The following is a 24,230-nucleotide window of genomic DNA, read 5'->3' on the forward strand; positions in this document are numbered from 1 at the left end:
TTGACTACTGTGGTAAAATACCGTTTCATGAATCTATTAAAGTTCATTTGCTTCTCATCCGCCTCTAGGAGATGAGTTTCCTGTAGGCACACAATGTCTGCAGACAACTGGGCTAGCCTTCGCTCTACAGACTTTCTCTTTCCCGGGAAGTTGAGGCCCTGCACATTTGATGTAACTAATCGTAATTCTCTGCCCTTGTCAGCTGTCATGATCCCTGTTTGGGTTTTTGCCCCATTGTGGTCCCTCTTCATCAGTATCCCCTATGGAATGCCTTAATTTGCCCCAATTCGTTGCCGTGGTGTTTTCTTGGGTAGTTGATGTTTTGTTGCATTTGTTCACCCTTGTTCTCATTCTCAGTTTCAGACTCCCCCTGCCCCTCTGCTCTACCCTCCCTTTCCCTCCCACCTCCCCCCCATGTAACTCGCAATGTTGAGTTCAGCCCTCAACCAACGGGGTATCCGGCTCGAACTCGCCACTGACCTTATTAGGGACCAACGGGCCCCTTGTTAACCTTTGGACAAACATAATGCTTATAGTGCCCTTGATCTTAGCTTAAGAGTCTTGGGTGTCGCCAAGCAGCTTGTCTTGCTCCTGCACTTGATCCCGGGCCAAACCCCCAATGAAGACAGAGAGAACCAGCGGGGTCAGCCGAGGTCCCATTTGACAGGTCTGTGCTTATTGTTAGGCAGTCATTGCGGCCCGTCTCATGGCTTCAGGTCAGAGGTCACATGGAAAGCTGTAGATTATCGTTGGGGAGGTCCCCCTGCTCAGTCTTTATCCGATTTCTTGCTCTTTTGAGGTGGGCCCCTAATCCTGCTCCTTCGGTCCACCCAACACCAGGTTGCTGTGGGACCTCTCCCTGTGGGTTTGCAGTGTGTTGCTCCTCTCACGGTCACGTTGCCCTCCTCCATAGGACCCAAAGGATTTTCTGCCTCTTTAAGGTTGTGGTTTTGCCATTGTTTGCCTTCCCAGGTAAAGTTCAGTGAGGTACGGTAACCCCAGCGGTATGGGACTTATCTTCCCGTAGCCATTCTGTGAGTTGCTCCAGGGCCTTCCTCTTTAGGAGTGTGCTATTTACCAAGTCTTGATAGAGCAGGATGGTTGCATTCCTGAATTGAATGTGCTTAGAGTTCCTTGCCTCCTGCATTATCTCCTTCTTCACCCTGTAAAAATGTACCCTCGCCAGACACATCCGGGGGAGTGGAGAAAGATTGTTTGGATCTGGTTCTATGTAGTCTATCGATCTCCAGCGCGGCGCTATCTGGCAGTATTAGCATGAAGTGGAACAGGTCCTTCGTGAAGTTTTCCAATTCTGCGTCCGTGACCGAGTTGGCTATGCCTCATAGTGGATGTTTTTATGTCTAGAGCGGTTCTCCACGTCTTCTTGTTTTAATTCCAGTGACTTGCAGTGTGCTTCAAGGGCTGTTATCCTGTCCGTTCCCTCTCCAATCTCAAATGTTTGCTCAAGGAGAGTGTTCTCAATCTCCGCCGTTCTGCTTTCAACCTCCTTGATGCGTTTGTCTAATGTGGTATTCTTTCTCATAACTTCCTCAGTGCCCTTCTAATATTCTCTTGAGGTATGATTTAGTCACTGACTGCGTGGGTGGGTTGTTGCTGGAGACAATATTTCCCTCTGCGAGCTGTGCTTCTGTACGTAGCCTCATTTTTGCTTTTTCAGTGTTAGGGTGTCCCAGTAGCGTGGAGATGTCAGTCTGCTTTGATTTCTTAGCGCTTTTTGTAATTTTTCTCCCAGGTGCTTCAATCCAGTGGCCTATTGGCTCTGATTATTGTGTAGAGTCACAGGTTGTAGTATAGGTAGCCCCTGCAAATGTTAAGTTCAGGTCCAGTAACTTTCTTGGGTATATCTGCCACTTAGGTTGTTTGAGTTCGCTGATAAGGAGGTTGCTACTATATTCTATAGCGCCGCTAGGTGCTGCCACGTAGTGGGCTTACAATGAGGTCTCCTGTGGGGGGTGAGCGGGTTATGTGCTGGCCCTTGACACCCACCTGTCTGCCTCCCCAGGCCGCCAGAACTCTGTTTCTGGGATTTGCACCCCGTATGTTCCTCTCATTAGTCCCTTTATTCGCAGCCCAGGAACTCCCGGGGTCACAGCTATAGGCGGGACCTCAATCAGTGATGCGGTAGAGTCGGGGCTGTGCAGTTGTCTCCGTCTCAGGTGCCGGCGAGCTATGGATTGTGCTGCGTGGTGTGGGAGTGAGTTCACCCAATGAAGGTTGTGTCCCCCGATGGTTTACAGTGATAATTTCGACAACAAAAATGTCGAAAGTCAAAATATCGAAAAAAAAATGTCGAAAAAAAAAATGTCGACTTTTTTTTTCAATGCATTTTTTTTTTAAATGGGGGGGTTCCCCCCAACCCCCCCTTTTTTAATTTTTTTAAAATGTTTCCCTTTTTTTTAACTCCCGAACCCCTAAAATAAATATATAATTAAAAAAAACAAAAGTCGACATTTTTTTTTCGACATTTTTTTGTCGACATTTTTGTCTGTCGACATTTTTTTTTCGAAATTATGACCACCCACCTCCCCTGATGCTCTCATGTGCTCCTTTAATCCCAGCACGGCTTGCTGCTCGCACTAATGCCTTGTTACGGTGGTTTGCACCACGTCTGAGATTGCCTGATGGTGCAGGCTCCTTTGCTAGCAGGGCTTCTCAGTGTCCTCCCCGCGCTGCACACCTCCCGTTTGGGTGCAGTGGGAGGGGGAGGGGAAGGAGAGGAAAAACAAAGGCACTAGTGCTTATGGTGTTCCTCCGGCACCTCCACGGGTGCCGCTGGCGCAGCCTGCCGCCGAGGCCCCGGCAGTCCGCTTAGTGTGTTGTGTGCTCCAGCCCAGGAGGGCGGGAGGGGGGGGCGGCGGGAGGGATCCTGCTGTTGGGACCTGGAGCAGCCGCGAGTTACACCCAGGGGTCCTACCTTCCGCAGCACCTCTTCTTATGCTTTGCTGCAAGGTTTTCTCCTTCTTCTTCTTCTTAATTATCGGAGGCGTGGGCGGACCCATGCAGGCGCTTCCCCACCCTATAGGATGATGTGCACCCTACCCACTAATTATTATTTGGCTCCATTTAAGCTCACAACTCCTCCCACCTCCCCGTCTGCCTCACAAAATCCAACATCACACTACTCCTCCTCCTGCCTCTCTCCCCATCACCTCCCAGTATAGTCCTCCCACTCAGCTCAGCCACACCCAACGCAGTCAATCGAACCCTCATCAATTCTCTCTCTGCAACATGTCTTTCACACCTAATCAAAAAATGTCCCACCGTTTCAGGCACCCCACACACCGCACAGTCCCTTGATTCACGCTTCCCTATTCGAAATACACAGTCATTCAGCCCCACATGACCTATCCTCAACCGATTCAGCATCACCTCCTCCCCCCTCTTCCATTCTGAACTCCCTGCATCCACCTTCACCGACACTTTCCCACGAACACCGAACATCCATCTGCCCTTCACCCCATTCAACCACCTCTCCTGCCACTCATCCAGGACCCGTCTCACCATCACAGCATTCACCTCATTCACACTTAAAGGCAACCTCACATCAATCGCTCCCCTCCTCATACCCTCACCCGCCGCCAGATCCACCAACTCATTTCCCAAAATGCCACTGTGACTAGGAACCCACGCCAACTCCAAATCCATACCCCCGCGCACACACCAATCTATCTGCCGTTCCGCCGTGGGTCTGAGTTGCGGTTGCTTGGCTGGCACCTGGGGTCATCATCGGCTGGCTGGGTATCAGGCTGCGGCTTGTGCTGGTTGATGTTATGTTGAAGGGATCTCTCCACTGCCGTGGTAATAGATGCGTCCCTTCCCAGTGTTGAAGTTGCTGCTCGGAGGTTGTGTCCTCCTTGTTCTTGCATTGTGCTGTCGGGCTCGCTGCATTAGGGATTTCGGCAGGTCGGTAGAGAAATCATGCAGCTCCGATTAGGGCAGGGCATGGGATGCACTCCATAAACTGACGCCTCGCTCATACCGCAGCCTTTTGGGAGTTTGGGCTTGTTAAGGCTGTTAGGCAGAAACCTGTGCAGTTCCCTTAGGTACCACTGCAAAAGATTTAAGACTACAGGTGGTTGGCAGTAAACCCAATTGGTAGCAGTCTGTACCACCCAGATTTACCTGGTAGCTGTGGCTGAGCAGTCAGACTTCTCTCAAGATGAGTTAGGCAGTATATAGAGTATACACAATAGGTACAGAGATACAGTAGCACAAGCAAACACTGACCAGAGCTTTGTTGTAAAAGTATATAATTATTTATTTAAAGACACACTTGTAAATTACACTAGCACAAAAAGAGGTAAGTAAATTCAACACACAGTCACTATTATATATATACAACCCTAATTACTTATTAGACAAGTCTTAGTGAGAAACACCACTTATTTTCAGACAGAGGTGGGCGCTTAACATAAGATGGCACTCTAATAAGTTATTTAAAAAGGGAGGGAAAAAGGCAGAATTATGAAAGCACACAAATCTCAATACTTTTCACAGAACCACAGTGAGGCAGGTTAGGCAAAGTCTACTGGAGAGCAAGGAAGTTCAAATGCCAGGCCCACTCTTAGTGATAGCAAGCGAAATGTGTCCAGGATCACACAGTGGGGTTATGCCCAAAGAGTCTTTGTAAATAGTTCACAAAAGATTGAGATCAAGCCAGGAAAAGTTAGTTAACAGGCCCCAGGCTAACCCAGGTTAGAAAGTCGAGGATTTACTGTCACCCCGAACGATCTGTCGCAAGGGAAGCCAGGCGGGACACAGTACCTGAAAATTGGAAGAACGCTCCAGCGGGGGCAGTTGTTCCTGGCAGCGGGTGCAAGTCGGTGTTTCGTCCAGAGGAAGAGGAGGTCTCGACGTGGAGGAAAGCTGAAGGTCGTTGTACTGCCAGGGAAGAAACCAGCCGCAGAGTTTCCCGGTTACAAGGTACCACCCTTTTCTTTGCGGTAGTGGTAAACCGTGGTATTCCGGTTGCCGGGGTGCTTGGCACGGGTAAGGCGGCCATGAGATGGTCCAGGAAGGCGAAAAGACGGGCAAACTGGTTATCCCCACCAGTCAAGGGAAGAAGACTCTCCAGGCTGGAGATCTCCTCTTTCGTCGGGAAAAGTGGTGAGACGGTTCAGCAGGGCTCCACCGGTGGTGTCGTCGTTGCAGGTCGGCTTGGCTTCTCCCTCCTCGGATTCTTTAGGTCCTGTGGCGACTTCTGAAGTTCCAGTCCCCAAAGCCCTGCTTTTATGCAGAAAACCCACATTCATTCAGCCTAGCTGTCACTCAAACATGCTAAGTGGTGAGCCAGGCGGCTCACCACTTGGGCCAATCACACAAGAGTGCGACTTGAGTTGCCGATGCAACTCAGTCCAGGGTGCCTAAACCCCCTCCCACACCCCCTGTGGTAGCCAGACAGAGTGGCACCACTTTTGGAGGCTTCTGTGGAGAAGCCCACCAAAAAGTGGAACAAAGGGCTCGACTTGGGTTGGAGTCACAGAAGCGAACACAAACGCCATTTTGGAACCAAGTTTCGGCAAAAAATACCAACCAGTGAATTTATATTAATTTAATAAACCGGCGGTATGTTCGAGGCTATTTTAAAAAGTGGTAGCCTAGAACAATGGAAAAATCCCATAGGAATGTATTCGCGGTCGAATATAAAAAGTAGTATCCACTGCCACCAGCCAAAACTCGGTCGGAGGGGACTGGACAGTGCCTCCTCGAACAACAGACCCTGGGACAATCGAATTGCCCCGACCAGTACATCCACAATATGATGGTTTGTACTGGTTCTGTTCACAATTTGAGACTCGTAAAGCCAATGGTGACTTTACATGCCCTGGGAGACAGTAGTCAGTCCCAGGGTATGGAGTCTATGTTTGGGGGTCGCTACGACACCCCTGGGTTACTGCACGGAGGGTGCTGTGTAACCCACATATCAAAAACACATGAAACCCTATGGGGAAAAGGACCCCATAGCCCATAGAACACATACAAAGAAAGTCAAAGGAACACCTTAAATCATGTCTAAGAGTGGGAGGAAAAGAGTCTCACTCTTAGCAGGAGAAAAAATAAACCCCAAAAATCCAGCAAAGCCGCTGGGGGACTCACTAGGTTTGGGAAATTAGCCTTTACAGAGAATTCTCCCTAACAGAGGCCGCCATTTTGCATCTTTACTGCTCCTCCCTGGCCGCATGCCCTCCTCCGTTTAGTGTGATCGGGGCCATCAAGAGAGCCTGCTTTTACCAGGATGTGCTTCATGCCTTGCCCTCTCGTTTCACTTCCTGGGGAGATCAGTCGGGTGGATTTGCTGGCGTAAATGCAGTCGTGGCGGGCTCTGTGCCGGGAGCTAGTAAAAAGCCATGCCTCGCGCCATGGCTCCAAGCCACGCCCCCTCCTTTTCCAACACTTCTTATAGTGGAGGTTCACTGAACTAAAACATGAAGGTCTTTATGATCCGACCATATGAAACCTGCCATTGACATTTTTGAAGTCGAACACAGAGATATTAGCATAATACTACTCCTTTGGTCCCTTTTATCAGAGTCAAAACCTGACAGATAGAAGAAAATTCCCACATTACTCTTCACATGCCAGGTCACGCTCTTCCTTGTCACAGTAGTTGTTAAAGAGATGAACTACATCCTGAAGACAGGCAACTCTACTGCATTCAAAGTAAACAAGCATTGGCAATGCCAACTGTTTGGGCTTTTGTGTAGGCATGGGAAAGGGTACTTGCCAGGCACAGCCATAGTGTATTAAATGGCCATTGATGGTAGCATGTGCAAAATGGTGTGAGTACCTGGGCATCTAATAGCACTGACCAGAAGACTGCTTTGAAAAAACTCTGTCAGGCACTTCGAGTGCAAAGTTTGAAGGTAAGGCTTGTAAAGCCAGCACAAACATTCCATGTGTGGAGGTGTTTTGAATGTAAAGGGGCAGGAACCAGGTTGGAATGCAAATAGGGATTAGCATGCCCATGGGCAGCGAACGGGTGGGCAAATAACCAAACAACACCTACAAGCTGTGTGTCCCTCCTCATCTGCCACTTCTCCCTATCTGTACTCTAATGCAAAGGTTTTGATTATAGGTGGCCCAAGCGCTACCTAATAGCCCAAACAAAAAACGGGGCTTGATAAGACCTTACGGATGACATGGGGCTGTGTTTGCATGTATGTAAACTGGTAGCATCCAGCCTTGGGCAGGGTGCTTACATGGCCATCATTGCATTTCAACTAGCAAATCACGTACACAAATGAACTAGAAGAGCAAACTCAAACTTAACATCACAGAGTGAGTGTCCAATCTTTTTGCACACTGAGCATTCTTTGTCTCTTGCGGGACATTCCTTGTCAAAGGCTAAGTTTTTGGTGCTGGTGCATCTGTGGCATTTCAATGGTTCTTTTCTTCCCCACTTCCCGTCTTTGGCGTCAGCGACAGATTTCTCTTTCTTGGTCCAGAAGGCTATAGCTTGTACTTCTGCAGGGCTGGGTCTGCCTGCATATTCATTCCTTCTTCCTACGGTCTCTTCTAACACCCTCACGATCTCGACGGCCTTTTCCAGCAGTGACTCTTATTCAACAATGAATTTGTCTTGCACATTCCTGCTGTTGGTATGTACCGTTAGCATATCACAGATGAGTCCTTCAGCGTTATTTCCAAAATTGCACCGTGCAACTAATTCGCGTAGTTTGGTCATGTAGTCGTCAACTGGTTCGGACGATTCCTGTTTTCGGCTGTAAAACCCTATTCTGTGCAGGACGATGTTCTCCTTGCTGTCAAATCGTTTGACGATTCTCCTAACCGCATCCTTAAACACATCGTCATCATCACCGGCCACTGGTTCGGGCGAGAGGCTTGCAAACACGTGTTGGCCCTCCACGCCTAATGCTTTCAATAGCATAGCTCAGCGCCTAGCCAGCGCCTTGCCGCCGTGTAGCCTGCACCGCCTAAAGCTTCCAAGTAAGTAGTGAATAGGGGTTGCCATTGTGGCCATGGGATGGCAGGCCTACCTGGCGTTTGAAGGAACACCGGCGGAGGAGTTGCTCCTTGCATGGCGCAGCGTGAGTTCAAGTCCAGATCCTCGTCGCCAATTATGTTGTATAAAGATGCACAGGAGACTTTGCAGTGGCTGGTTGAACCCCTTTATTGTAGTTCTGTAATCAACTTGTCGAACACAGCATACACAATTGTCCATGAGTTCTAGGGCAACAGGCCCTCACAACACTGCTGAATGGTACAGGCTTAATAATGTCTTTGTAGGAAGGGATGTCAGTTCTAAAGAGCAGCACCGGGTGCTGAACCTGCTCTGTGCCCTCTGGTCGGGCTTCTGGCGCTTCGCGCTCTCAGGAGCTTTCACTTCCTGGTTCTCGCGAGATCTCGAGGGTATGCGAGTCCAGCGATATCTCTACACAGAGTTTGCTTAATATATATATATATCAAAAGCCATCTAACTCCCTAACCATAATCCACAGAGTAAGAGAACCGTGGCCGAGCCTGTACATTCTTACAATTACAAATGCAAACCCCTGGAGCAGATGAGACATAATTAGTGCGAATTTAACGCCAATGTGCCAATTTTTCACTTCAGGACGTTTGAAGATAGGCAAGTCATATTTGCTCAGCTGTAGAACATGTACGGTCGGTAGCCTTGAGTCCACTCTCAGGCAGCACACTACAATGCAGAAAGCGGTGGGTGTCCCCGTTTGAACCCACTGAAGCTGGATGGTTTGCCTGTGGAACTGTAAGTAAGTCAGGTCAATGAACTGTCAGAGGCAATCTAGTTGTAATGTGGACATGGAGGAAAAATGTAACACTGATGACCCATTGAACCAGGCCAAGGGACCATCGCACACCTGGCTGCTCTTTTGCGCCATGTTATTGGGAGCGTGGTGGTCACGCTGGAACTACTATCATCACTGTCCCGGGGACAGCGCGATCGTTTACACACAACTGAATTGCTTCTAGGTGCTTCAGCAGTGCGTTCAGAAAACGACTGCTTCCACATTTCAAGGTGGTGGTAGAACACAAAAGCGATTCAATTAATGATATGAGAGAGAGGTTGGGTAGATGGGGGGGCACTTTGATGTAGCAGGAACAGGTCACCTAGTCCAATTATTTGCAAAACTGATATTACAATATTTTATGCAAGGAAAGTTATTCTATTAGAATGAGAAACACATCCCGCTGCCTGGCATGAGTGTAATAATCCAACATTTATTTCTTAGCATTCTGGCCAGCGGCGCCTCCCTGGGGACATACCTCCATTCAGGAGATGCCATCAGACAGGTGAGGCGCTTGGACGTCTTTGGGTGCAGCCCCTTAAAGAAATAGCAAATTCCATAAACAGGTGCTTCTAAGCACTATTCATCTACATCGGGAAAATGTCTGGGTGTTATAATGACTGCGGGTTCACGTTTACTTTTTTTAAACAGCAAAATGGTGTTTGGCCCAATATGTTAATTGCCACATACCACCTTCGTGCCTTAACTAAATGAAAGTTCCCAGGAAATACATGACATGGAAATTACATTATGCAATTATTAAACAGGTCAAAGGCAACCTCGTACATTGAAATGTCAGGAAAAGAACAAGCAGCTAAATGGCATGTTCATTCACCCTCTCCACGGAAATACTAACAAGGTACTCTCCCTGGCGTTCCGCCCGTACCCCCCTTCTGTGTGCGTGTCTGAATGACCCATGCATGATAGGGAGCGCCCCTGGCAGAGGCGTGGAGCTGCTCCACAGGTGAAAATACACAAAATACCTGGTCCCTGCGGGTGAAGGCGCCGCCTATTCACTGAGCAGTTACCGAATCATTCCAGCCAATGCCCAAAAAGTGAAGTGTCTCACAGAAAGATCCTGAAATCCACAAATCGCAGTGCCAAATCGACCTTCTTTCAAAGGCAATTGGGCCTCATTATAAGTATGGTGGTAAGGCAACAACGGCGCTGGTATCGCTACCGGCACCATTGCTACCGTACCGCCATACTACGAGTCGTGCTCGCAGGTCTTGCTCTGCCCGCCAGGTCCGACCTGGTGTATGCACAACTCGTGGATGCACCGTTATGAACGGTGCCGGTGCATCCGAGCTCCCCATTCCCATTCAGCCCTATGGGGCCAAATGGGGAGTCCCTTATTGCCGGCACCCGCGAATGGGCAATTACCGGGTCCGCCGAACTCGGCATGACCCAGTAAATGCCCATTCGCGGGTGCCGGTAAAATCACGGCTTCGGCGGCAGCCGTGCCTTTGTTACATGCCCGACTACCGGCAAACCCGTAATGAGGCCCAATGTGTTGAGTTGGTGAAGTCACATGGGAAGTTTGTAGTCCCCCTGTGGAGCCATGCGGCTTGACTGCAGCAATTCCCTGGCAACTACAAGCTGTGGGGACTTGGGAATGCTCCAATGGGAGGCAGCCCAAGTCTCGACCGCTTTCCTTTACTTTCTTAAACCCCCTTTTATTTATTGGGAAACGTGAATGGGTTGGAGACCTGAGCTGTTGTGATACTGGCAGATCGTGAGCACATCGTCCTAGAGTGACAGCCGTGCCGGTAGCTTTGTGTTCTCATGCTTTTAGGAAACGAGGTGAATGGATTCCTGCTTCTACATGAAATGCACAAGAAGGCTGGCAAAAATGAAACAGTTTAACTGTAGTGCATTATCACTGGAAGATGGGTTCAAGAGTACTATACTTGAATGGTGAATTTAATATGATTTCACAATAAACTAGCCCTCATCTCACTGCAATTCAAAACAAAACAAAGCAAGCTCCCAAAATACAAATTACTTTCGCTATTTCAAACAATGTATGATTTTATTTGGATGATGCATGGTATTTTTCCCATTTAAAGATGGCCACTAGTTTTGGCTTGTTTCCAGAGAGCTTCCTTAGAGACAGTCTGTTAGGGAGAATTCTCTTATAGGGCTAATTTCCCAAACCTAGTGAGTCCCCCAGCAGCTTTGCTGGATTTTTGGGGTTTGTTTTTTTCTCCTGCTAAGAGTGAGACTCTTTTACTCCCACTCTTAGGCATGATTTGAGATATGTCTCTGACTATTTATGTGATTTTGGGCTATGGTGTCTTTTACTCCATAGGGTATCATCTGTTTTGGTGTATGTGTTACACAGCACCCTCAGTGCAGTAACACAGGGGTGTCATAGTGACCCCCAAACATAGACTCCATACCCTGGGACTGACTACTGTCTCCAAGGGCATGTAAAGTCACCATTGACTTTACTAGTCTTAAATTATTAACAGAACCAGTACAAACCATCATATTGTGGAAGTACTGGAAGGGGTTAATTATATTGCCCCTGGGTCTGTTTTCAAGGGGGCACTGTCCAGTCCCCCCTTGCCGAGTTCTGGCTGGTGGCAGTGGTTACCACGCGAAATATTCCACCGGAATATTCTCTATGGGATTTTCCCATTGATTTTAAACGCACCACTTTTTGGTGCAATGTTAAAGATACCGCTGGTTTATTTATTTAATATCAAATCCCTGGTTGGGTCTTTTTGCCAGAACTCTTTTCTAAAATGGCGTTTCTGTCCGTCTCTGTAACTCTGACCAAGGTCGAGCCCTTTGTTCCACTATTTTGGCGGGCTTCTGCACAGAAGCCCTCCAAATGGTGCCACTCTGTCTGGGTTCCACAGGAGGGGTGGAGGGGGGAATTGGCACCCTGGACTGCGTTGCCTCGGCAACCCAAGTCGCACTCTACTTTGATTGGCCCAGTGGTTAGCCGCCCGGCTCACCACTTAGCATGTGTGATTGACAGCTAGGCTGATGAATGGGGGTTTTTCTGCATAAAAGCAGGGCCTTTGGGACTGGAACTTTAGAAGTCGCCACAGGACCTAAGAATCCGAAGAGGGAAGAAGCTGAGCCATCTGCAACGACGACACCACCGGTGAAGCCCTGATGCAACTATCTCACCACTTTCCCGACGACAAGAGAAGATCTTCTGCTGGACGAGTCTTCTTCCTCTGAGCTGGTGGGACCAACCAGTTTGCCCTTTTTCGCCTTCCAAAGATGTCTCTTGGTCGAATCGCCCATGCCAAGCCCCCCGGCGGCCGGATAGCCAAGCTTCACCACTTTTACCGCAAATAAAAGGAACGCTCCTTTTATTGACAAACTCCACAGCTGGTTTCATCCCTGTGCAGTGCAACGACTCCAGGTTTCCTCCTCAACGAGAGCCTCTCTTCCCCTGGTCGAAACAATGAACTGCAACCACTGCCAGGAACAACTGCCCCCGCTGGAGCTTCCTCTCTGTTTAAGGTACTGTGTCCTGCCTGGCCTCCCTTTCTTCGGTTTGCCCAAGGTGACCCTTAAATAATTGGCTTGCTAACTGGGTTGGCCCCAGACCTCCTAACTTTACCTTCTTGAATTGCCCCACCCTCTTTTGAACATTCTGCAAAGACTTTTAGTGCATTTTTAAACTGTGCGATCCTGGGCACATTTCGCTTTGCTCCCTTTTAAGTGGTCCTGGCCTATGAACTTTGGGTCTACAGTCTATATTGCCTTTATTCCCTTGCTGAGAACTCCTAAAAGTGTTGGGACCAATTTTATTTCTATGCTCTGCCTTTTTCTCTCCCTTTAACTGAACTATTGGAGTGCCATCAGGTTATGCGCTCACCTCTGTTTAACAAATCGTGGTGTTTTAATTCTGACTTGTCTAATAGTTATTAAGGGAGGTGTGTATACTTTACCTGACTGTGTTTTTAACTTGCTTTTGATTTAGAGTGCTAGTATATTGCCTAAAGTGTGTTTTAAATAAATAATTACATACTTTTTATACAAAGCGCTGGTCAGTGTTTTTTGCTCTACTGTGTTTTTAGCCCTATTGTGTATCCTCTATATACTGCCCTACTCTTCTTGAGAGATGTCTGACTGCTCAGCCACAGCTACCAGGTAAATCTGGGTGGTGCAGACTGCTACCAATTGGGTTTACTGCTTACTCCTGTAGTCTTAATCATTTTGCAGTGTTCCCCAAGGGAACTGCACAGGATTCTGCGTAACACAGTCATCCACAATGGCTGCCTCCATGGAAGAGCTCAGGGCTCAAAGAGTTCTGAGATGGGCAGGAATGTCTGGGATTAGCCAAGTGGTTAGCATGGCTAGGGACAGGGAAGGAGAGGGATTCAATAACCAAACAACTGTGTATCCCTCCTCAAATTTCATCTCCATTGAAAAGCATTACAGACCCTCATTCAAAGGCCATATTTGAAGATCTTATGTTAAAGCTCTTATTTTAATGACAATTGTTTAGTCTGAAAGGTAGAGCAATTTCATCTCCATTGAAAAGCATTACAGACCCTCATTCAAAGACCATATTTGAAGATATTATGTTAAAGCTCTTATTTTAATGACAATTGTTTAGTCTGAAAGGTAGAGCTTTAATCTCGGTTGTGGTGAATGGGGTGAGGAGGACAGGCAATTAAATGCTTCAGAGGAAATACGAATGGCAAGACTGACCATATCACCCACATGAAGCTCCAATTTTTGTAATACATCGGACCATGCACTCACAACTTCAGTGGATGCCCTCCTAGTCAAAGAACACATCTTTATCCCAACAGCCCTGCCGAATACATGCAATTAAAGCAGATGATTAGAAATTTCAGACTAAGCAGTTCTTTTACATGTTGTACTCCATAACCCCTCTACATCCCAAAGCATAGAACCTACTGGGCCACTGGAAAACTGCTGTTTGCTGGTATCACATATGCCATCAAAAAACAGACAGAAGCATTTTCAGAAAAATGAATAGTGGTCCTCTCTACCGAGGTTTTGTACTTATTAAAATGACGTTTCCCAATCTAGAACCATTTCCATTAGGAGTGTACGTTTCTCTGTCTGGCAAGCAAACGTTGAAAGGTTGTCATCCCTGTCTTTAGAGTTAGAGGGAATGTGTGAGACTGTAGCATCCAGATCATTCTCATCGTAAACCAGATCTACCTTTTCACACACATTACGAAACGTGCACGTTACATGCAGTAGAAGAGACATTTCATTCAGCTTAGGGGTTTCTTACAAAGAACTATCAAGGAGCCATGTAGACCCACTAAAAGACATAACCATACCTTATTTCCTAACTCCCTCTATAAAGGGTACCTTGACTCTGTTAAGGTCCAAGTCTGCATGACAAGTTAACCTCTGACTAAGGATCGGTTAGAAGTCTCGCAATCCACCATCCTCACTCCAGTCGGGCTCATTCACTTCAAGAGGACGCAGTGAACCAACTGTGCATCTTCCCTTTCCATGCCTCATAAAATATATTATGAATATTCAAAACGTTTTTGAAATACAGTCTGAGGTAAAAATCATCAAACTGGTTTTCGACTTTAATGACTCCTTAGAGAAGATTTATTTTAGGGGCCAGTTGATTGGATACCTATATTTCTTCCACGTATACTACCCGCTGTAGCGACAATATGATCGATAATAGATCATGCACTCATTTTGATTACGTTTCCCACTTGAACTCCGTTGGATTGTTCTTTGAAATATTTTGTGAATTCTTTCAAAACCTATACAAATAAACAAAATACAAATACCTGGTGAAGACCGATTCTGTGTCTAAAATTATTTTCTGCTTTAATAACAGACATTTGAAATACAATGGAGTTCAGAAAGTATCATTTACTATTTCCCGTGACCTTGAGTCCCTAATACGAGCAGGACAATCCATGTGGACAGAAGTGCTGTGAATGTTTGCCTAACCATAACTTGGTAATAAAAGATTTTTCAATGGGTTCTGATTACAAATGATTACAAATGTGGTCTGAACTGTAATGTAGTGTATTTGTAATTCAAAAAGTAAAGTGTATCAGTTTCGATCTCAGTACAGCAACTTGCTGCCGCCTAAAGATATTCAAAATAAATGTAGTGTTATGTGGTGCTTTTGTGCCTGACCTATGCACACTATCTTAACTCAGTGTGATGGTCGGACAACCCAGTGATATCTTCTTTCACGTCAGATTAATGTTACACTTTACCGATTACAAGTATGGCAGTGTGGGAAAATATTAGCGGTAAGGGAATTACCGCCACTTTTCCCACAATGTCATACAACGAGTATGGCCCTGGAGTGGGGGATTTACCTCCCGCATCATGCAGGAGGTAAATCCTGCACACTTACCGCTGAAAAGTCAGCAGAATCAGTGGAATTACAGCATCAGAAATACCACCACAGTAATTGTGCCAAAAAAGGCCCATATAATCCAATGGACTCTAGAAAAATGGGGATTAACTCTGTCCCCACCATTTGTAATCCAGCAGTAATTCAAGTGGCGGGAAGAGATTCAGGGCCTCATTACAAGTGAGGTAAGGGGTTAACGGCGCCGGTAAAGGTGCCGGCGCCGTTAACCCCGTAATGCCTTACGAGGTCCCCTCACGGACCCGCTCTGGACGTCTGGTCAGACCAGACGTCCTTTGCGGGTTCCGCGAGGGGACCAGCATGCTAACAACAGGCCCGTCATTAACGGCCGTTGTTAGGTGCTCCCCATTCCTATTGAGCCCTATGGGTCTCAAATGGGAATGGGGATGGTCTGGGTTCCCTGAATGGGGAAATACTGGGCCCTCCAATGTCGGAATGGCCTGGTATTTCACCATTCAGGGACCACGGACCCGGACCTGAGTTTGAAGGCAGCCTTATTAAGGGCATGGCTACCTCCAAACTCGTAATGAGGCCCTTATTACAGTCTGGTGGAATCAGGGCGGATTTACAGCCCAGGATACCACCAAACTAGTAATGATCTTGTAGCAAGACATTTCCGCTAAACGGCGTATTCATTTTTCATCGCAGGTAAGGAGTAAAAGTGGCATGCCTTATCTTTAAACAGGAATTTACGGGAGCATATTTGTATAACACACGGCCAGAATCCTTTATGATTTTGCATTCCTGGCAACGCAAGCATTGGTGCAAACGCACTGGTGCACACACCTCTATTCCTTCACCAAATACATGTGAGCCAATGATAGGCCCGTGTGATGTGGAAGCTATTGTTCCCGAGTTTCTCTTTTTAAGGAAGCATTTCTCTGTAAAAACAGACTCTATCCACTATATTTTAAAGAGCCACACATACCTGCTTTCATTCATAAAATGCAACGTTTGGAGGTACAGTTTAAAAAGTGTAGCGGGAAGCAGTATATACGTGCTCAAAGGTAGAATACGATATGTTAATACTATTTCAATATAACAAAAGAACGAGATGCCATGTTCAGTTTAATTGGAATTGCACGCTTACCCTCAGGGCAGTAACAACCATCGAGACAGTGAAGGTTGCTTCCAAGACACTCCTTTTCAAATGTGCAGGTCGGTGGGCAACAACTAATGCAATCTCGGTGAACAAAATTGTCTTCACATTTCTCCGCTGAAATATTTACAATGGACAATCAAGAGAGAGGTATGTATTCGTTTTACAAAAGTGTTCCAATATCTAAATGATCACTCACATTAGGATGAGCATGTTAATTCTTTACTCTTCTTCAGCCAACCCCAATGCATGCTTGGTAATTCATTATGAAAATATAAAGTATGTTTTGTAATGTTTGTAATTTTGATTTCGACATTTTACTTGTCACTGGAACATTTTAAACATCGAAGCTAATACACATGAATATGACACAAACCCTACGAAAAATTGAAATTCTGCGTCTACTTTTATGCTGCTGTGTCCTCCTTATTGGCTCATTAGCAACATTAGCATTGGATGCCTGTCTTTGCTCCCCACTATAACACACATGAATAAGGACGCCCACTCTCCCCTGTCTAAAAGCTTATGTAGAGTGGTGAACCACTCCTTGGACCTTGATTAAAGTATGACCGTTTGCAAAAAAAAAGTGGTCGTAGTGGAATTACCATCACCTTTACTTCATCGCCCAATTTAAAGTTTCAAAATTGAAACTTGTCAAAACGGCCTGGTTTCATATGAAGAACATTTCCTCCATAACCACAGGCAATATTACAACATGTAGTAACAACAGAATGCAGCAATATGGCCAATATTGCCATTGGACAATGCGATCCAACAGGGCTCTAAAATGGGGAATAACTAAAGGATCTGCATGACTTCAAACCATGTGCATCCTTCCCAGTATTCTCTGCGAAAGTGAAACAACATTACCGCATGTAGCAAGAACGCAGTCAAAGGAAAGGCCCACATGATTTAGAGCCCTCCCTGTTAACCAGGTTTCTCTAGTGCATTTGCTTTGGTAACCAATAGCCCCAGGTTAAGCAACTTTATGAGGCAGGTTCTCCTGCTCTAGCTGAGAAATGCCAGATGAACGTTCTTACAGCACTTGTTCCGATCCATAGGTTCCAGCTCCTCCCACACAAATTACGCTCACACATCTGACAAGTCCGGCATCCCCTAGAATTATGTGGTCTGGTATTTGTACTTGATATTGAAATCGGCATGGGGCATTTCGAGTTGTTTTCCACTTCAAAGAACAAAGTGCGTACCTCCGGTAATGTTCTTTATGATGGATGTTCCTCCCACAGAGTCATCATCTTAGATTTATCACTAGTGCTTTAGCAGATCCCATATACATTTTCGACAGCAGGGGATGCCGTGTGGCATTGGCGTTGAGGCCAGTAATGACTTCGGCATTAGCATAAGTAGCTTGCACCACGCCCCATAACCTCAGTTCGAATTTTCTCAGTACTCAGCCACCTTGGGGAATTCATGTTCCCAAAAAAATGCTTTTTGCAAGAGAGATATTAAATGAGAGGTAGAGAGAGAAGAGAGAGCTCTTTATTAGAGGGGCAGGGTTGGAGGGTTATGAAGCTCCATGCAAGGTGCATCCACCAGAAAGAACATTAGCAGAGGTAAGAAATGTTGTCCTCTAGTGGATTGTGTCCTCCCATGAATTCCTCATCAGAGATAAACTCCCATATCAGTACCATTTTTAAGGAGGAGGGAAGAGCAAACTTCAATTTGGATGTTAGACCAAACATTTTTGCAAGCCCGTTCTACCAGATCGGGTGCCCTGACCTGACAGAGTGTCGATGCACAAGTGTATTGTAAAAGTGTGTAGCGAAGACCACGCTGTGTCCTGACAGATGTGCATAGTCGGTATTTCTATTTGGGGTGCTGACATGGAGTCACTCCTGTAGTGGATTGTGCTCTAATTGTGTCAGGGATGTATTTTCCTGCCATGGTGTAACATTCTGAGATGCACAATACTATCCATCTCAATGGTGTTTGTTTTGTCACTACGCTTCCTAGTCTAGTGCCATCGTATCCAACGAAGGAAGATTTGGTCTACAATTCTGAAATGACTTGTTTTCGAAATGTAGAAGCTTAAGGGTCTTTTAGGGTCCAACTTAGGTAGCCTCTGTTCCTCTTTTGAAGAGCGAGGAGGAGGGTAGAAGACTGGCATGTACATTTTTAGAGAAATGGGAAACTCTGATTCCACCTTAGGGTGGATTGTTGGACACACCCTGAACATGACCTTATTGTTAGGAAAGATTTCGTAATTGTAGGTAATTTTCCTTCCATGTGGCAACCCCTAAACTTTTTGCTATTGTTTTTAACCTTGTTCTTGACTTTGCCAGAGAAGTACAGCCTTCTGCCGCACTCCTCTGGGCTTTCGCTCCTTTTCTTACGGGGAAACTGACATGCCCTTAAGACAGTCAGTACCGGGGAACGCTGTTTCCCGTAGTTTCTTTTATCATGTTGCGGCTTTAGTGCAACATGACACAAGAGGGCACTGTAAGCTAAGTTACATCTCTCTTGGGTCTCTAGCCTTCTACAGGCCCTAGATACTCTTTTAGGATGGTATTTGATCGGTGCAAGTCATTCAGGGACTGGAATGGTGGCAGCGATCGTTTTGTTTATTTTGAGCTCCTTTTGGCGTTCTGAGCACGTTTTTCGCACTGAATCCAAAATGGTGGCCTGGCTCCCAAAATGGCCAGACCACGAGGCTCCTTTGTCCTGTCCACTGACCGTCTTGCTCCCTTCACCTTCCCCAGGTCGGGCGACCCGGGGCCTTCCTTATTTGGGCATGTACTTTCCCGCGAAACGTGGTTGCTTTCGCGGGCTTCTACATGTCGTTTGTGTGCCTCCAGGGTGTGGGCTGGGATGTCTGGTCCCAATACACATCCTGGGTGCCAGAGAGTCTAGGGTGGTGTGAATGCCTGGGACCACCGTGGTCCGTGATTGGTCCACGTATGGTATGTGTGTTGATGAGCGGATCTCCCATTGGCTCCCCTCCGTTTTGGCGCGAAGGGAACCGTGGATAAGAGGGAGCTGGAAACACCACTGCCATGTCGATCTCCTGAGTTCTCACGAACGAAGGAATACAGGAGCCAAGTATCCTGCAACCCAGAGGCTGGACCGAGGAATCGCTGGTGACCCGCTGAAGGAATCCTCCTTTGCACTGCTGTCGTCCTGTGAAACCCTTTCCTCCTTGGATCGAACCAGAAGGCCTGTACTGGTGCTTCGACCTTTGGAATAGCAGGAACAGCTATTCCCGGCGACTTCATCATCTCCTGCCAAGTAAGCCTTCGGAAGCGTCTCTGGGCCATCCAGTTGACTGACTAGCTTACAAGGGAGTCCTGCTCTCTAACTGCCGCCAGGTTGTGTTGTATTTCGAGTCCTGGTCACTCTCCCACGCTTCGTACGCTTGGCGTTCCCAAGTCTGAAGGGAGGAGTGTACATTTGACTTGAATACACACGGCCGCTCCGTTGTCCTGCTGCGGCAACAAAACTGTGCTGGTTTCGTCGATTGGGACGTCTTTTTGCTCTACACGACTACGAGGCGTTCCCTGCTCTTCTGAACCTGCCAGCTGCTGAAACTAACGTGGAGAAGCCTGGGTCTGCTTGCTTCGGGGACCGGTGAGTAGTTTAGCTAGGATCTGGTCGCCCTCCTGCAGTATCCCATTGCTTTTCCCTGCTGTGTAAAAACAGCACCCTTTTGGCCGTACTCGCGCTCTGCTTCTGCCCGCTGTGGAGGCTGCGCTTGAGTTGCGGAACCTGTTCTCCTTTTGCTGTGCACTAACCCGAACTGCCTGACTTCCTCCGAAGAGCTTCCCCTTTTGCCCGTTGGCACCGGCGTGGCAGGTACTTTGAGCACAAGGCTCCACTCTTCGCAGGGCTCGGACTTCCATCTAGTTAGGTGCCTCTGAAGGCGAACTGAGTCTAAAGCGTTATTGCACTGCCTGTTTTCCTTTCCTTTCAGGTGGACTGCATATTTCGTGCTTTAAACGCTTGCGACTGTGTATTTGTATATATATTGTGTTGATATGGTATGTGTTGGTTTAATATTGTGATATTGTGATTTTCTCGCTACGGTCATTGTTTTAAAGGCCTTAAAATAAATGTGTATCTATTTATGATATAACAACTGTTTGGAGTAGTTTGTAAGCGCTCTTGCTTTGTGTGCTCATTGCGGGCTTTCAGTCACCCTCACCCCTCTTGAGACCTAGTCTTGACCGCCGCGATCGCTACCTTGATTGGTCTGGCTTGTCCAGAGGTTACCCTGTTCCAAGTAATTAGGTTGGCCTTTTGAACTTCTGCGCCACCAGGACAGAGTTCAGAAATCCGTCTTAACACTTATCCTTTGAAAAAACTGTGAAGCTACATTTACATGAAAGAGCCTGTAGCTCACTCACTCTGCATGCAGATATAATGGGCCTCATTATGAGTCGGGCAGTAGATGTGCCGGTAAATACCGGCACGGCTGCCGCTGGAGTCATAAAATTACCGGCACCCTGCAATGGGGATCTCCTGGGGCATTCCAGCCCCGGCAGATCCCCATTGCACTCATGAATGGTGCCGGTGCATCTGTCTAGATATGCGAGCAAGTGCCTTTCAGTGCGCCAGGTCAGACCTGGCGGGCTGAAAGGAACCTGCTTGCATTACTCGTAGTTTGCCGGTCCGCTAACAACGGTACCAGCAAGCTTACCGGTACCATTGTTAACAGACCGGCAAACTTGTAATGAGGCCCAATGTCAAAAATATTGGGCCTCATTATAAGTTTGGCGTTAGCCTTGCCAGTAAAACTGGCAGGCTGCGCCAAAATAGTGATTTTTTCCAGCACCTGCGAATGGGCAATTACCGGTTCATTATGGCCCTGCCGGACCCAGCAATTGTCCATTCGTGGACGGCAGAAAAAAATGCTCCCCATTCCCATTCAGCCCAATAGGGCTCAATGGGGATGTCGGAAACACCGGCACCATTCAATGGTGCCGGTGCATCTGACATGCTCTGCTTGCGGGTGCCGGCACGCCCACCAAGTCAGACCTGGCAGGCGGGAAGGCAGCCACGAGCAGAACTCGTAGTTTGCTGGTCCGGTAACAACGGTACCAGCAAGCTTACCAGAACCGTTGTGACCAGACCGGCAAACTTATAATGAGGCCCATTGTTTTCCAAGTGAGGACTCTAAGTGGACAGTAAAGTAGTGGCTCAAAGGGCGGTCCCATTGATTAAATCAGTGCTAGATTTAGATACCAGGTTGGCACCACAAAAGAGGTTGGGGTGATGGGGGTGAGGAGTAGTGATAAGTACTTTTAGAAATTGGGATCACAATTGGCATTGCGAAATATAAGCCTTGCTCAGTGTGTGCTTGAAAATGGAGAGGACAGCTAAATATCCATTGACTATCCATTTTTAATTTATTTCTGTTGGACAAGAAGTAAAAGAAAACATAGCACTGTAGGGTGATTGCAGAGGTAAGGATCCAAGTCCTTGGCTCTGTACCAGCTGCAAACTTTCTTCTGCAGCGCTACAGAGCTTTTGTTGCCTGCCTTCTGGCCGAAAGCCACGCCTCCAAAACATCTTCAGAGATGGCAAAGTCTCTGGGCCTCATTACGAGTTTGGAGGTAGCCATGCCCTTAATAAGGGCATGCCTGCCTCCAAACTAGGGACCATGTCCGTGGTCCCTGAATGGGGAAATACCAGTCTATTCCGACTTTGGAGGTCCCGGTATTTGCTCACTATTCTTAGAGAGGCACAGATTCACCCTACTGATGAGGTCCAACCAGACCGAAACACGTGTCTGGGGTTTCTGTTGGTACTCTTGTTCAGAGGAGAATTGCCTAGCATTTCGGCTCTGGACTGCCCCAGGGCAGGACAAAGACTGATATGTTTGGGATATTTCTTCTCTGTGAAAGATAGTGAGCTAAAGACTCTGGGTAAGTCCCTCGTAACCAGGACTAATGTCTGGCAGAGGGACTCCCAGGACCCCCCTTGTTAATTTGCATATTTAAGTAACTTTGGGTCTCACCCTAAATTACTAGGGGAATCCAGACGTGGACCCCTTGCTCACTATTCTTAGAGAGGCACAGATCCACCCTACTGATGAGGTCCAACCAGACCGAAACACGTGTCTGGGGTTTCTGTTGGTACTCTTGTTCAGAGGAGAATTGCCTAGCATTTCGGTGCTGGACTGCCCCAGGGCAGGACAAAGACTGATATGTTTGGGATATTTTTTCTCTGTGAAAGATAGTGAGCTAAAGACTCTGGGTAACTCCCTCGTAACCAAGACTAATGTCTGGCAGAGGGACTCCCAGGACCCCCCTTGTTAATCTTAATAAGGGCATGCCTGCCTCCAAACTTGGGACCAGGTCTGTGGTCCCTGAATGGGGAAATACCGGTCTATTCCGACTTTGGAGGTCCCAGTATTTCCCCATTCAGGGAACTCGGACCCGGACCATTCCCCCTTCCCATTTGAGTCCCCATGGGGCTCAATGGGAATGGGGAGCATGCTAACAAAGGGCCCGTTAATGACAGGCCCGTTGTTAGCATGCTGGTCCCCTCGCAGGACCCGCAAAGGACGTCTGGTCTGACCAGACGTCCAGAGCGGGTCCCACGATTGCACCTCGTAATTAGGCGGTACGGGGTTAACTGCGCCGGCGCCATTAACCCCTTACCGCCTGACTTGTAATGAGGCCATCTGTATCCTAACCTCTCAGTAGCCAGGCATGAAGGTGGAAGATGTTGATGCTCGGTAGGTGAAAAAGGTCTCCCTCTTGCGAGAGTAAAGTCCAACCTTTGAGGAAGACGAGACCATGTTCAGAAGGTCGGGTCCCGTTAACTCCTGGCCCAGTCTAGAGTAATCAGGGTCATGTTTGTCCTAACCTCCTCAGTCTCCTGAGGAGTTGAGGAATGATGGGGATCGGTGGGAATGCATATAGAAGTGGAAATTCCAGTCCACCGCAAACGCATCCCCCAGGGTGAAATTTCCTTACTCCTTACACTTATATTGAAACTGGATGGAAAAGATCCACTTGAAGGGTTCTTGTGACGATCTGCCAAAAAAACGCCCTGACACAACTCTCACTCGTAGGAGACTGAGCCCTGCCTTCTCAGGGCATTCAGCATTGTCCCCTCCATCCCAGCTAGGTGAATTGCCGACACAGATATCCCTTTCCATCCCTACTTCTGGACAGGGATGTCAAAAGATATGATGCACTTTCAAAAAACCTTTTTGTCACAGCGAGAATGGCCTTAAGAGCTAATAGCGGGACACGCGCATTAGCCAGATATACCCACACCATATGGGCAGCGATTTCAGAGACAGCAAAACACATCGCAGAAGGGGAAATGAGAGATGGTATTAAAGACATATGGGCCTCATTACGAGGTTACCGGTAACACACTGCCCCCATATTACCATCAACACCACCTGACATCCCTGTGCTACTGGGATATCACAGGCGGTGGCGGTACAGTAAGTTCCCATGGAGTCGCATAGGACTCCATGGGGATGTGAACACTGAAGCACCGGCACTGTTACTAATGGTGCCGGTGCTTCAGTGAAAACCCTGCCGGTAGGGGCCTGAACTCCCAGCAGGTCAGGACTGCTGGTAGTTCAGTGCCCCTACCAGCAGACTCGTAGTGATCCGGTCTGGAAAGGTTGCCAGTAACTTGTTACCGGTACCTGTATTTCCGGACCCACTCACTCATAATAAGGCCCAATATTAGGCCTCATTATGAGTTGGACGTTGCAGTAAAGATGTGGTGGTAATAACATTACCGCTGCAATATCTCCAACTATGAGTTGGGCGGAAAGTTGGAGGATTCACCTCGAGCTATAAACTGGAGGTAAATCTGCCACCTTTCTGCCAAATTTTGGCGGAATTACTGCCAGCGGGATTACTGCCACAGTAATTCTGCTGAAATCCCCCAATTGAATGAGGGCTAACACGGCCAACACCACTTGTAATCTGGCAGTATTACCACCAAGATACCACCAAACTCGTAATGAGCCCCATTTTGTGATGAT

General features: G+C 47.4%; 1 protein-coding gene across 1 annotated transcript in view; it reads right to left on the reverse strand.

Moving 5' to 3' along the window:
* OTOGL (otogelin like) overlaps positions 1-24,230 on the reverse strand; it is a 1,792,821-nt gene that overhangs the window by 1,342,878 nt on the left and 425,713 nt on the right. Inside the window, exon 12 of the mRNA XM_069629328.1 lies at positions 16,247-16,372. Within this exon, the coding sequence (XP_069485429.1) occupies positions 16,247-16,372 (126 nt within the window). The remainder of the gene's footprint in view (positions 1-16,246; positions 16,373-24,230) is intronic.

This window comes from Ambystoma mexicanum, chromosome 12 (genome assembly GCF_040938575.1).
Source record: "Ambystoma mexicanum isolate Mex_15411 chromosome 12, UKY_AmexF1_1, whole genome shotgun sequence".
In the NCBI taxonomy this organism is placed as follows: Eukaryota; Metazoa; Chordata; class Amphibia; order Caudata; family Ambystomatidae; genus Ambystoma; species Ambystoma mexicanum.